Genomic DNA, 10,615 nt, shown 5'->3' on the forward strand with positions numbered 1-10,615 from the left:
AACATTGGTTCATAGATTAGGTACATACATAAATACATACATGTAGCCCTCCCTCAGAGAAAGGCTTGAGAGTAAAGATGAGTTTTAAGTCTCGACTTAAAGGAGTCGATGGAGGGGGCAGTTCTGATGGGAAGGGGGATGCTGTTCCACAGTCTAGGGGCTGCAACCACAAAGGCGCGGTCGCCCCTGAGCTTATGCCTAGACCTGGAGGTGGCGTGGTGGGTAAGCAGACTTTGGATGTAGGTGGGGGCAAGTTGTAAAGTGTTCAGCGAGAAGGTGGCTGGGTCTCGCCGATGTACGGGGGATCTGGGTGAGTAGTGGAGCGGGGGCTGTTCTAGGGTGCGGGAATATCACCAGAACTAATATAGACACAGAATGATGGAGTAACTCAGCGGGACATGCAGCATCTGTGGAGAGAAGGAATGGGTGATGTAGAAACATAGACAATAGGTGCAGGAGAATTGTAAATAGCTGCGGTCCCAGGACCGAACCTTGCGGTACCCCACTAGTCACTGTTGGTCCCAGGACCGAACCTTGCGGTACCCCACTAGTCACTGTTGGTCCCAGCACCAAGCCTTGCGGTACCCCACTAGTCACTGTTGGTCCCAGTACCAAGCCTTGCGGTACCCCACTAGTCACTGCCTGCCATTCTGAAAGGGACCAGTTAATCCCTACTCTTTGTTTCCTGTCTGCCAACCAATTCTCTATCCATGTCAGCATTCTACCCCCAATACCATGTGCCCTAATTTTGCCCACTAATCTCCTATGTGGGACCTTATCAAATGCTTTCTGTCAGTCCAGGTACTACATCCACTGGCTCTCCTTCATCCATTGTACTTTATTTTTTGGGTCGAGACCCTTCTTCAGACTAGAGCGGGAACGTCACCCATTCCTTCTCTCCAGAGATGCTGCCTGTCCCGCTGAGTTACTCCTGCATTTTGTGTCTATCTTCGGTTTAAACCAGCATCTGCAGTTCCTTCCAACACATAATCAGAACTAATAATCTGGCGAGAAGCTGTTACAGGTCAAATGTATTCTTGCCAACCTCATCCAACTTCTCCCAGTTTAGTTTAGAGATACAGCACGGAAACAGGCCATTCGGCCCACCGAGCCCTCACTGACCAGCGACCCCCCGCACACTAACACTATCCTACACACACTTGGGGCAATTTATAATTTTTGCGGAAACCGGAGCACCCGGAGAAAACCCACGCAGGTCACGGGGAGAGCGTGCAGTCAGGATCGAACCCCGGACTCTGGCGCTGCGCCACCGAGCTGCCCCTCTCTTTCTGCCTCTGTTTCTGACCCCATCTCTGTCTCCGTAACTAGCCGAAGTCGGCCGGGTTTTGGCTTTGAACCAAGTAATGTCCAGGGGGATGAGTTGGCAGCTGTTGTCGGGCGCGGTGTTGTCGGGCGCGGAGCTGGCCACCGATACGGAAACAATGGTTTGTGGTTTCCATGTTCACCAGGCTGCCACCCCATGTCTCTCTCTGATCGAGCTCAGCCCTTGATCCGAGACTGTGATAAGAGTTGTGCTGGATGTTGTCTTTAGCTGCGGTTAACACACTGGCATCTCTCTCTCTCTCGCTACCTTTCACTTGCCACCACCATCCAGCTGCAGATGTGAGGTCATGCCACTGTGAAGCCCCATCCACTGGCAATCGAGACACTTCCCAATCAAGGACCAGTCTCACCCCGGACACTCATCAGTTGGAGGAGTAGAATTAGGCCATTCAGCCCATCAAGTCTACTCCACCATTCAATCATGGCTGATCTATCTCTCCCTCCTAACCCCATTCTCTCTGTAACCTCCCTCTTCCCCCCCCTCTCCCATCAGGTAAGAGATACAGAAGTTTGAAAACGCACAACTCCAGATTCAGGGACAATAGACAATAGGTGCAGGAGTAGGCCATTCAGCCCTTCCAGCCAGCACCGCCATTCAATGTGATCATGGCTGATCATCCACAATCAGTACCCCAGTTTCTTCCCAGCTGTTATCAGGCAATTGAACCATTCTACCACAACCAGAGAGCAGTCCTGACCCATCTACCTCATTTGAGACCCTTGGACTACCTTGAGACACAAGGAACTGCAGATGCTGGAATCTTGTGTAGAACACAGAGTGCTGGAGTAACTCAGCGGGTCGGGCAGCATCTGTGGAGAACATGAGATAAGATGAACAAGGGCGCAGCCGCCCGACTCATCACCCACACCAAATCCTGGCATCACATCACTCCAGTCCTCAAACAACTTCACTGGCTTCCCATCTCCCACCGGATCACCTATAAAATCCTGATCCTCACCTACAAAGCCCTCCACCATCTGGCCCCCCCATATCTCACTGACCTCCTCTCCCCCTACCAACCCTCACGGTCCCTCAGATCCACATCAGCCGGTCTACTCTCCATCCACAAGTCCAACCTCCGCAGTTTTCTCCAGGGCAGCTCCCAGGCTCTGGAACTCCCTCCCCCAACTGATCCGCAATTCCGTGTCCCTCACCATCTTCCAGTCCCGCCTCAAGACCCATCTCTTCACCTCTGCCTATCCTTAGCCCCACGTCCCCCTCCCTTTTCATCTGTGCATTAATTGCCTCATATTGTGTTTTGAATTGTATTCTGTCTTTACTTTGTGTACTAGTCATGTCTCTACTATTTATTTCATTCCCCTTACATGTTTTTCCTCTACATGCTCAATTTTTGTAAGGTGTCCTTGAGACTCTTGAAATGCGCCCATAAATAAAATGTATTATTATTATTATTAAAGGTGCTGACCCAAAACGTCACCTATCCATGTTCTCCACAGATGCTGCCTGACCCTCTGAGTTACTCCAGCACTTTGTGTCTGTCACTGGTTTCAACTTCACACAACATTCGCTCCACGTGCACAGGAACAGGCCCTTCGGCCCACAATGTCCGTGCTGGACACGACACCAAGTTAAACTAATCCCCTCAGCCTGTATGTGATCCGTATCCCTCCATTCCCTGCATATCCATGTGCCTGTCTAAAAGCCTCTTAAACATCACTATCCCTGGTGCCTCCACCCCCACCCCTGGCAGCGCGTTCCAGGCACCCACCGCCCTCTGTGTAAATAAACCTGCCCCGCACATCTCCTTTAAACTTTGCCCCTCTCACCATAAAGCTGCGCCCTCTAGTCTTGGACACTCCCACCCTGACTGTCTACCCTCTCTATCTCACAAACGCTTCTTTTTTAAACTTATTTCTATCTGGTTCCTCAACTTCCTGCCACTGAAACGCAGAGACTGAGCTAATTAGGGAGCGGCAGCGGCAGCGGCAGCATGGCTTGTACACGGCAAGTCACACATGTCTTACTCAACGCACGCAACGTTTGAGGAGGTGACGATGGGTGGGGCTGGTCTACTGGGGCCGTGGTCTCTTGCATCAAGTCCCTTAACTGAGGAGACCACCGAGGCCCAACCTCTGGAGTAACGAGTCACATGGACACCACATTGGAAGGATCACCAGCTCCTTGCCTCAACCACACTGGCTTACAGGTAAACCACCCAGTCAATGTCATTAGTCATTAGTCCTCCCTCCCTCCCTCTCTCTCCCTCCCCCTGACTTGTTTTCTCTCTCGCGGGGCGAGAGAGGAAAAGAGGGAAGGAGAAAAGAGAGGGGGAGGGGAGAGAGGGAAAAGCAGAGAGAGAGAGGAAAGAGAGAGAGAGAGAGAGGGAAGAGCAGAAGAGAGAGGGGAGGAGAAAAGAGGAGGGAGAGGGAGAGGAGGAAAGAGAGAGAGGAGAGAGGCAAAGGAGCGAGGAGAGGAGAGGAGGAGGGGAGAGGAGAAAGAGAGAGGAGGAGAAAAAAGAGAGGGAGGGGAGAGAGGAGGAAAGAGGAGAGGAAAGAGAGAGAGAGAGAGAGAAAGAGAGAGTGAAGGCGACAACATATCGGGCGAGTAAGTATGCTGTTCTCTCGCAGATTCGCGAGATGTATCGGCTATATCTCTTCGCTTCCATTATACCACCCCCTCTTCTTGTATCTCGTTTTCTCCTCTCTTCGGTCGTTGCCCTCGTTCATTCTCAGTCTCTCTTTCTCTCTCTTCCCCTCTCTCTCCCTCTCTCTCCACATTCAGCTGCTCTTCACCTCCACACAGTGGGTCAGTTGTGCTGAAGCCTCTCTCTTGTCGGGGCAGACCCACACAGCAAGGTTTATGTGCAGAGGGGAAACAAATGAAGGTGAAATGTCCAGGGAAAAGTTCAACCACTTGATTTACGAAAGTTAATGAAAATCAACTCTAATGAAAACTTTAAAGTCACTGAAACTAACTTGCTCTGACCACAGATTTCTCCGCCCCTCCCCCATGTCTTCATTAATTGTCAATAACTCCTCGATGGAGTTGTGTAACCTTTCCTGCATCTTTGAGACATATTTCACCATCATTTCCTTTCCCCCTTGCTGAGTATTTCCAGTGTTGTGTTCCGGTTATTGTTTACTGTGTAGTGTTTACTACCCCAGGCAGAGACTGCTATAGGTGAGTGTACAAGCTTCCCCCGGACACCCCCGGCAACCCCAGCCCTCCTGTGTGCTTGTGTTCCCCTCTCAGCTCGGTGAGTCTCTGCTTTTCTGCTTAATGTCGAGGAAACCTATTTTCCGTCTGCAGAGCCCGGTCGAAATCTGCAAGAAACTGCAGCCGTGGCTACCTTGTGAAAATCACAATGTGCTGGAGGAACTCGACGGGTCAGGCAGCATCTGTGGAGGGAATGGACACCTCTAAATGCCGACTCAAAAAGTCGTCTGTCCATCCATTCCCTCCACAGATGCTGCCTGACCGTTCGAGTTCCTCCAGCACTTTGTGAATCTTTCTCAAGGTATCGGACATGCTTGCCTTCATCAGCCAAGTGTCTATGTGAGGGTGCAGGCAGGAAGATTCACCAGGATGTTGCTGGCGTTAGGAGGGGAGATTAGAGAGCTGCCTCTATGATCCCGTGACTGAAGGAGCAGAGAGGTGAGTTGACAGATGTGGTGGAAGGAACTGCAGGTGCTGCTTTACACCGAGGATAGACACAAAGTGCTGGAGTAACTCAGCGGGACAGGCAGCGTCTCTGGAGTGAAGGGATGGGTGACGTTTCGGGTCGAGACCCTTCCTCAGACAGAGTCAAGAGAGAGGGGGAGACATGGAAGAGTAAGGTGTGAAAACGAGAGATCAAATGGGGCTAAGGTCAAGGAAACTATAGAATAGATCATTGGGTAAGGAGATAGAGTAATTGGGGGACAGTCAGACTGGTGGGAGAACTGGGAATGGGGAGGGGATGGAGAGAGAGGGAAAGCAAGGGTTACTTGAAGTTAGAGAAGTCAATGTTCATACCGCTGGGGTGTAAACTGCCCAAGTGAAATATGAGGCTGTTCCTCCAATTTGTGTATCTGCACTCTGACAATGGAGGAGGCCCCGGACAGAATGGTCAGTGTGGGAATGGGAGGGGGAGTTGACCAACCGGGAGATCGGGTGGATCGGGGAGAGAGACGATAGCAACATGAAACTTGGTGAGATTTTTCGATGGAAGATGTTTCTCTGAGGTAGGAGTGTCTCAAACACTCGCATCAGTTTAGGGTGAGAGGAAGGGGGGGGGCTAGAGGGATATTTGAGGCTGAATCATGAATGCGGGTGTACGCCTATCACTGATTTCAGATGAATTCTCTTAGTCAAAGAGTCCAGATTGTTTCATTGTCCTGTAAGCCGAAACGGAAACGGAATCCTTACTTGAAGCACAACAGAATATGTGAACAAAGAACTCTGTAAACACCATCATAAACTACAAAAAAGTTCACCTTTAAAAAAATATCTCTCGAATACACTAGAATACAAGGATGTTGCCAGGACTAGAGGGTGTGAGCTACAGGGAGAGGTTGACCAGGCTGGGTCTCTATTCCATGGAGCGCAGGAGGATGAGGGGGCATCTTATAGAGGTGTATAAAATCATGAGAGGAATAGATCGGGTAGATGTACAGAGTCTCTTGCCCAGAGTAGGGGAATCGAGGATCAGAGGACATAGGTTCAAGGTGAAGGGGAAAAGATTTAATAGGAATCTGAGAGGTAACTTTTCCACACAGTGGGTGGTGGGTGTATGGAACGAGCTGCCGGAGGAGGTAGTTGAGGCTGGGACTATCCCAACGTTTAAGAAACAGTTAGACAGGTGCATGGATAGGATAGGTTTGGAGGGATATGGAGCAAACACAGGCAGGTGGGACTAGTGTAGCTGGGACATGTTTGCTGGTGTGGGCAAGTTGGGCTGAAGGGCCTGTTTCCACAATGTATCACTCTGTGACTAATAGCTGGTTAAAGTTAGAAGGGCCACTACATAGAATCGTGTCATTACATTTAGGAAGCTTCTAAAGTCTGTAAATCAAGGTGGTGAATGTGTGGAATTCTTTGCCACAGACGGCTGTGGAGGCCACAAGTCAGTGGATATATTTAAGGCAGAGATAGATAGATTCTTGATTAGTGCGGGTGTCAGGGGTTATGGGGAGAAGGCAGGAGAATGGGGTTAGGAGGGAGAGATAGATCAGCCATGATTGAATGGTGGAGTAGAATTGATGGGCCGAATGGCCTAATTCTGCTCCTATCCCTTATGATCATGAACTTGAGTTGCTACAGAATCGCTGCGCTCTCATCTCTGGCACGTGACTCCACTACTCTGGATATAAGACAGTGCACTCACACACTATGTATCCCCTGATGGTTTTATACACCTCTATAGGATCACCCGTCAGCTCCCTACAGAAACCACAACCAGATGGAGATGTAAAGTGCGAATGAAACTGCGCAGATAATTCCCGCCAACTACACACGGTCGCGGGCTGCGAATGATCTCTGCACATTCCCACACTCTGTAAACCACCAGAGTAACGGCTGTCTCTCACCGCTGCACAGCCCTGTTACCCACAGGCACTCGGGGAAGGCAGGTGTCGAGAATCTCTCACAGAGGCAGCAACATGCAGTAACGGCTGGTCGGCAGTGCCTTTCACGGCCAAACGTTAAACCACCAGCTCACATCACGTGGGCCACGTGACTGTAACGTTCTTCCTTCATGTGGCCTGCACAGCCTAAAGTTGTCGGACAACTTGTTCTATTTGATCTTCCGTTTGTGCACGTCCAGTTCAAGCTCAAGAGAGTTTATTGTCATGTGTCCCTGATAGGACAATGACATTCTTGATTTGCTTCAGCACAACAGAACATAGTCGGCATTGACTACAGAACAGATCAGTGTGTCCATATACCATTATGCCCGGGGGCTTTGACTCTGACATCAGGAGGAGAATGAGGAGAGCAGGGGAGAGATAAGACTTTGCCTTCCATCATAGTGAGGAGGAGATTCACTGTGATGGATGTTCGTGTAAATTGTGTCGTGTCTTGGTTCTTCTTGTTTGTATGACTGCAGAAACTAAATATCGTTTGAACTTCTGGGTTCAAATGACAACAAATAAATTGTATTGTATTATATAAATATATACACACATGAATAAATAAACTGGTAAAGTGCAAATAACAGATAATGGGTTATTAATAATCAGAGTTTTGTCCGAGCCAGGTTTAATAGCCTGATGGCTGAGGGGAAGTAGCTATTCCTGAACCTGGTTGTTGCAGTCTTCAGGCTCCTGTACCTTCTACCTGAAGGTAGCAGGGAGATGAGTGTGTGGCCAGGATGGTGTGGGTCTTTGATGATACTGCCAGCCTTTTTGAGGCAGCGACTGCGATAAATCCCCTCGATGGAAGGAAGGTCAGAGCCAATGATGGACTGGGCAGTGTTTACTACTTTTGTAGTCTTTTCCTCTCCAGGGCGCTCAAATTGCCGAACCAAGCCACGATGCAACCGGTCAGCATGCTCTCGACTGTGCACCTGTCGAGTCGATTGCATTAGTCGAAATAGGGCGGACCACATGAAGGTTGCAATCTTCCACCCCTTGACTTTGCTAAAAGTGTAGGAACGAACTTTTGGTCTCCTAATTTTGAGGAAGGACATCCTTGCTGTTGAGGAAGTGCAGCGTAGGTTCACCTGGGATGGCGGAACTGACATATGAGGAAAGATTGGAAAGACTGGGCTTGTATTCACTGGAGTTTAGAAGGATGAGAGGGTATCTTATAGAAACGTATAAAATTATAAAAGGACCGGACAAGCTAGATGCAGGAAAAATGTTCCCAATGTTGGGCGAGTCCAGAACCAGGGGGCAACAGTCTAAGAATAAAGGGGAGGTCATTTAAAACTGAGATGAGAAAAAACGTTTCCACCCAGAGAGTTGTGAATCTGTGGAATTCTCTGCCACAGAATGCAGTGGAGGCCGATTCTCTGGATGTTTTCAAGAGAGAGTTAGATTCAGCTCTTAGGGCTAATGGAATCAAGGGATATGGGGAGAAGGCAGGAACAGGGTACTGATTGTGGATGATCAGCCATGATCACATTGAATGGCGGTGCTGGCTCGAAGGGCCGAGTGGCCTACTCCTGCACCTATTGTCTATATTTCTATGTTTCTAGTCAAAAGGAACTGCAGATGCTGGTTTACACCAAAGATAGACACAGAGTGCTGGAGTAACTCAGTGGGACAGGCAGCATCTCTGGAGAAGATGCATAGGTGACGTTTCGGGAAATGGTTTGTAGGAGCTGAATTAGGCCATTCGGCCCATCAAGTCTACTCCGCCATTCAATCATGACTGACCTATCTCTCCCTCCTAACCGCGTTCTCCTGCCTTCTCCCCGTAACCCTTGACCTTCTTGTGTGGGATGTTTAAGAAGGAACTGCAGATGCTGGAAAATCGAAGGTACTTGAGGAACTCAGCGGGTGAGGCAGCATCTATGGAGTGAAGGAATAGGTGACGTTTCGGGTCGAGACCCTTCTTCAGACTGATGACAAAAATGCTGGAGAAACTCAGCGGGTGAGGCAGCATCTATGGAGTGAAGGAATAGGTGACGTTTCGGGTCGAGACCCTTCCGGGTCTCGACCCGAAACGTCACCTATTCCTTCGGGGTTGAGACCCTAAACGTCGCCTATTTCCTTTCCTCCATAAATGCTGCCTCACCCGCTGAGTTCCTCCAGCATTTTTGTCTACTTTCTTGTGTAGGATTTGATGATTGAGGATTGATGATTGAGGATTGAGGATTGACGATGAGTTGGTTTGTTCTCCAGGTGGACACGATCGCCATGGAGACTCCTCCGGTGTATGACGAGGACTACCTGTGGTCAGTTTCCTCCAGCTCCTGGCCGTCAGCGACGGTGGGCGGTGAGGGTGGGTTGACCTTCCTCCTGGTCCTCCTGTGCCTGGTGTGGGTACTGGGCGTGTCGGGCAACGGCCTGGTCCTGTGGATCGCGGGGCGAGAGGTCAAGAAGAGGGTGAGCCTGATCTGGGTGCTGAACCTGGCCGTGGCCGACTTCTCCTTCACCGCCCTGCTCCCCTTCACCATAGCCAATCAGGCCCTGGGCTATCACTGGCCCTTCGGCCCGACGCTCTGCAAGCTCCTCAGCTTCACCAGCCAGCTCAACATGTTTGTCAGCGTCTTCACCCTGTCGGTCATTGCGGTTGACCGCTGCGTGTCCGTTACTTTGCCCATCTGGTCACAGAACCACCGCACGGTGAAATTGGCGACAGTGGTGTGCGCGGCGGTGTGGATATTGGCATCGGTCCCGAGCGTTCCGTTCCTTGTCCTCCGGCAGACGCTGGTGGATGAGGAGGAGGGGAAGACCTACTGCTTCTACCGGGAGGATGGTGGCCGCCTTGGTCAGCTGGTGATGGCACGGTTTGTCCTTGCCTTCCTGCTGCCGCTGGCCACCATCACGGCTTGCTACGGCATCATCAGCGTGCAGGTGGGGCGGCGTTGGCGGCGGAGGTCCGGGCGCTTGCCGGGCAGGGTGGTCTACCTGATCGTGGCGGTGTTCTTTGTGTGTTGGCTACCCTTCCATCTGCTCTACCTGCTCCACGTGTGTGCGGGAACTGCTCTGCCCACCGCCCTGCCCCTTGCCACCGGCCTGGCGTACGCCAACAGCTGTATCAACCCACTGCTGTACGTGGTGGTTGGGCGCGGACCCTGGGCACGGCTCATCACCCGTCTCCGCACCACACTACACTCGCTACACGCCAACACGGACAGCAGCGGCCCCAAGACAGAGACCCCCGACAACAGGGCCTGAGGGGGGGGGGGAGGGCAATGCAGTGGGGGGGGCAACTGGGGTTACCGTGAGGAGGTCGAGACGGCAACAGAGAGGGGGGCAAGAGGGGGGTTGGGATCAGGGGTCATGGGGTCACTGTGAGGGGAGGGGGCAACAGAGAGGGGGATCAGTGAACGAGGGGGGGGGAGAGGGAATCATGAGGGGGGGGCGAGGGGGGGTGACCAGGGTGGGGGGCAATTGACGTAGAGAGCGTGAGGGGTGACGTGGGAGGGTGGAGATGGGGGGGGGGGGGGGGGGAGTGGAGACCGGGGGGGCTGAGGACGAGGTTCATTATTCTCAAACTCAACAGCGATAAGACAGAATTCCTCCTCATAGGCTCCAAAGCCACACTCAGCAAAATCAATAACCCCACTCTCACCATCGACGGCACCACTGTCTCCCCATCTCCCCAGGCCCGCAACCTTGGCGTGATCTTTGATTCCACCCTCTCCCTTGAGCCTCACAT

At 51.4% G+C, this 10,615-nt stretch overlaps 1 protein-coding gene across 1 annotated transcript; it reads left to right on the forward strand.

Moving 5' to 3' along the window:
* Positions 1-9,090: 9,090 nt before the first annotated feature.
* Positions 9,091-10,131, forward strand: LOC116987217 (C3a anaphylatoxin chemotactic receptor-like). Its single transcript, XM_033043079.1, has one exon. The coding sequence runs from the start codon at positions 9,112-9,114 to the stop codon at positions 10,129-10,131; it is 1,020 nt and encodes a 339-aa protein (XP_032898970.1). The 5' UTR covers positions 9,091-9,111.
* The last annotated feature ends 484 nt before the right edge of the window (positions 10,132-10,615 follow it).

This window comes from Amblyraja radiata, chromosome 25, assembly GCF_010909765.2.
Source record: "Amblyraja radiata isolate CabotCenter1 chromosome 25, sAmbRad1.1.pri, whole genome shotgun sequence".
Classification (NCBI taxonomy): Eukaryota; Metazoa; Chordata; class Chondrichthyes; order Rajiformes; family Rajidae; genus Amblyraja; species Amblyraja radiata.

Excerpts from the sequence above, each read along its gene's own strand:
- LOC116987217 (XM_033043079.1), top strand. The coding sequence starts at position 9,112 with ATGAGTTGGTTTGTTCTCCAGGTGGACACGATCGCCATGGAGACTCCT.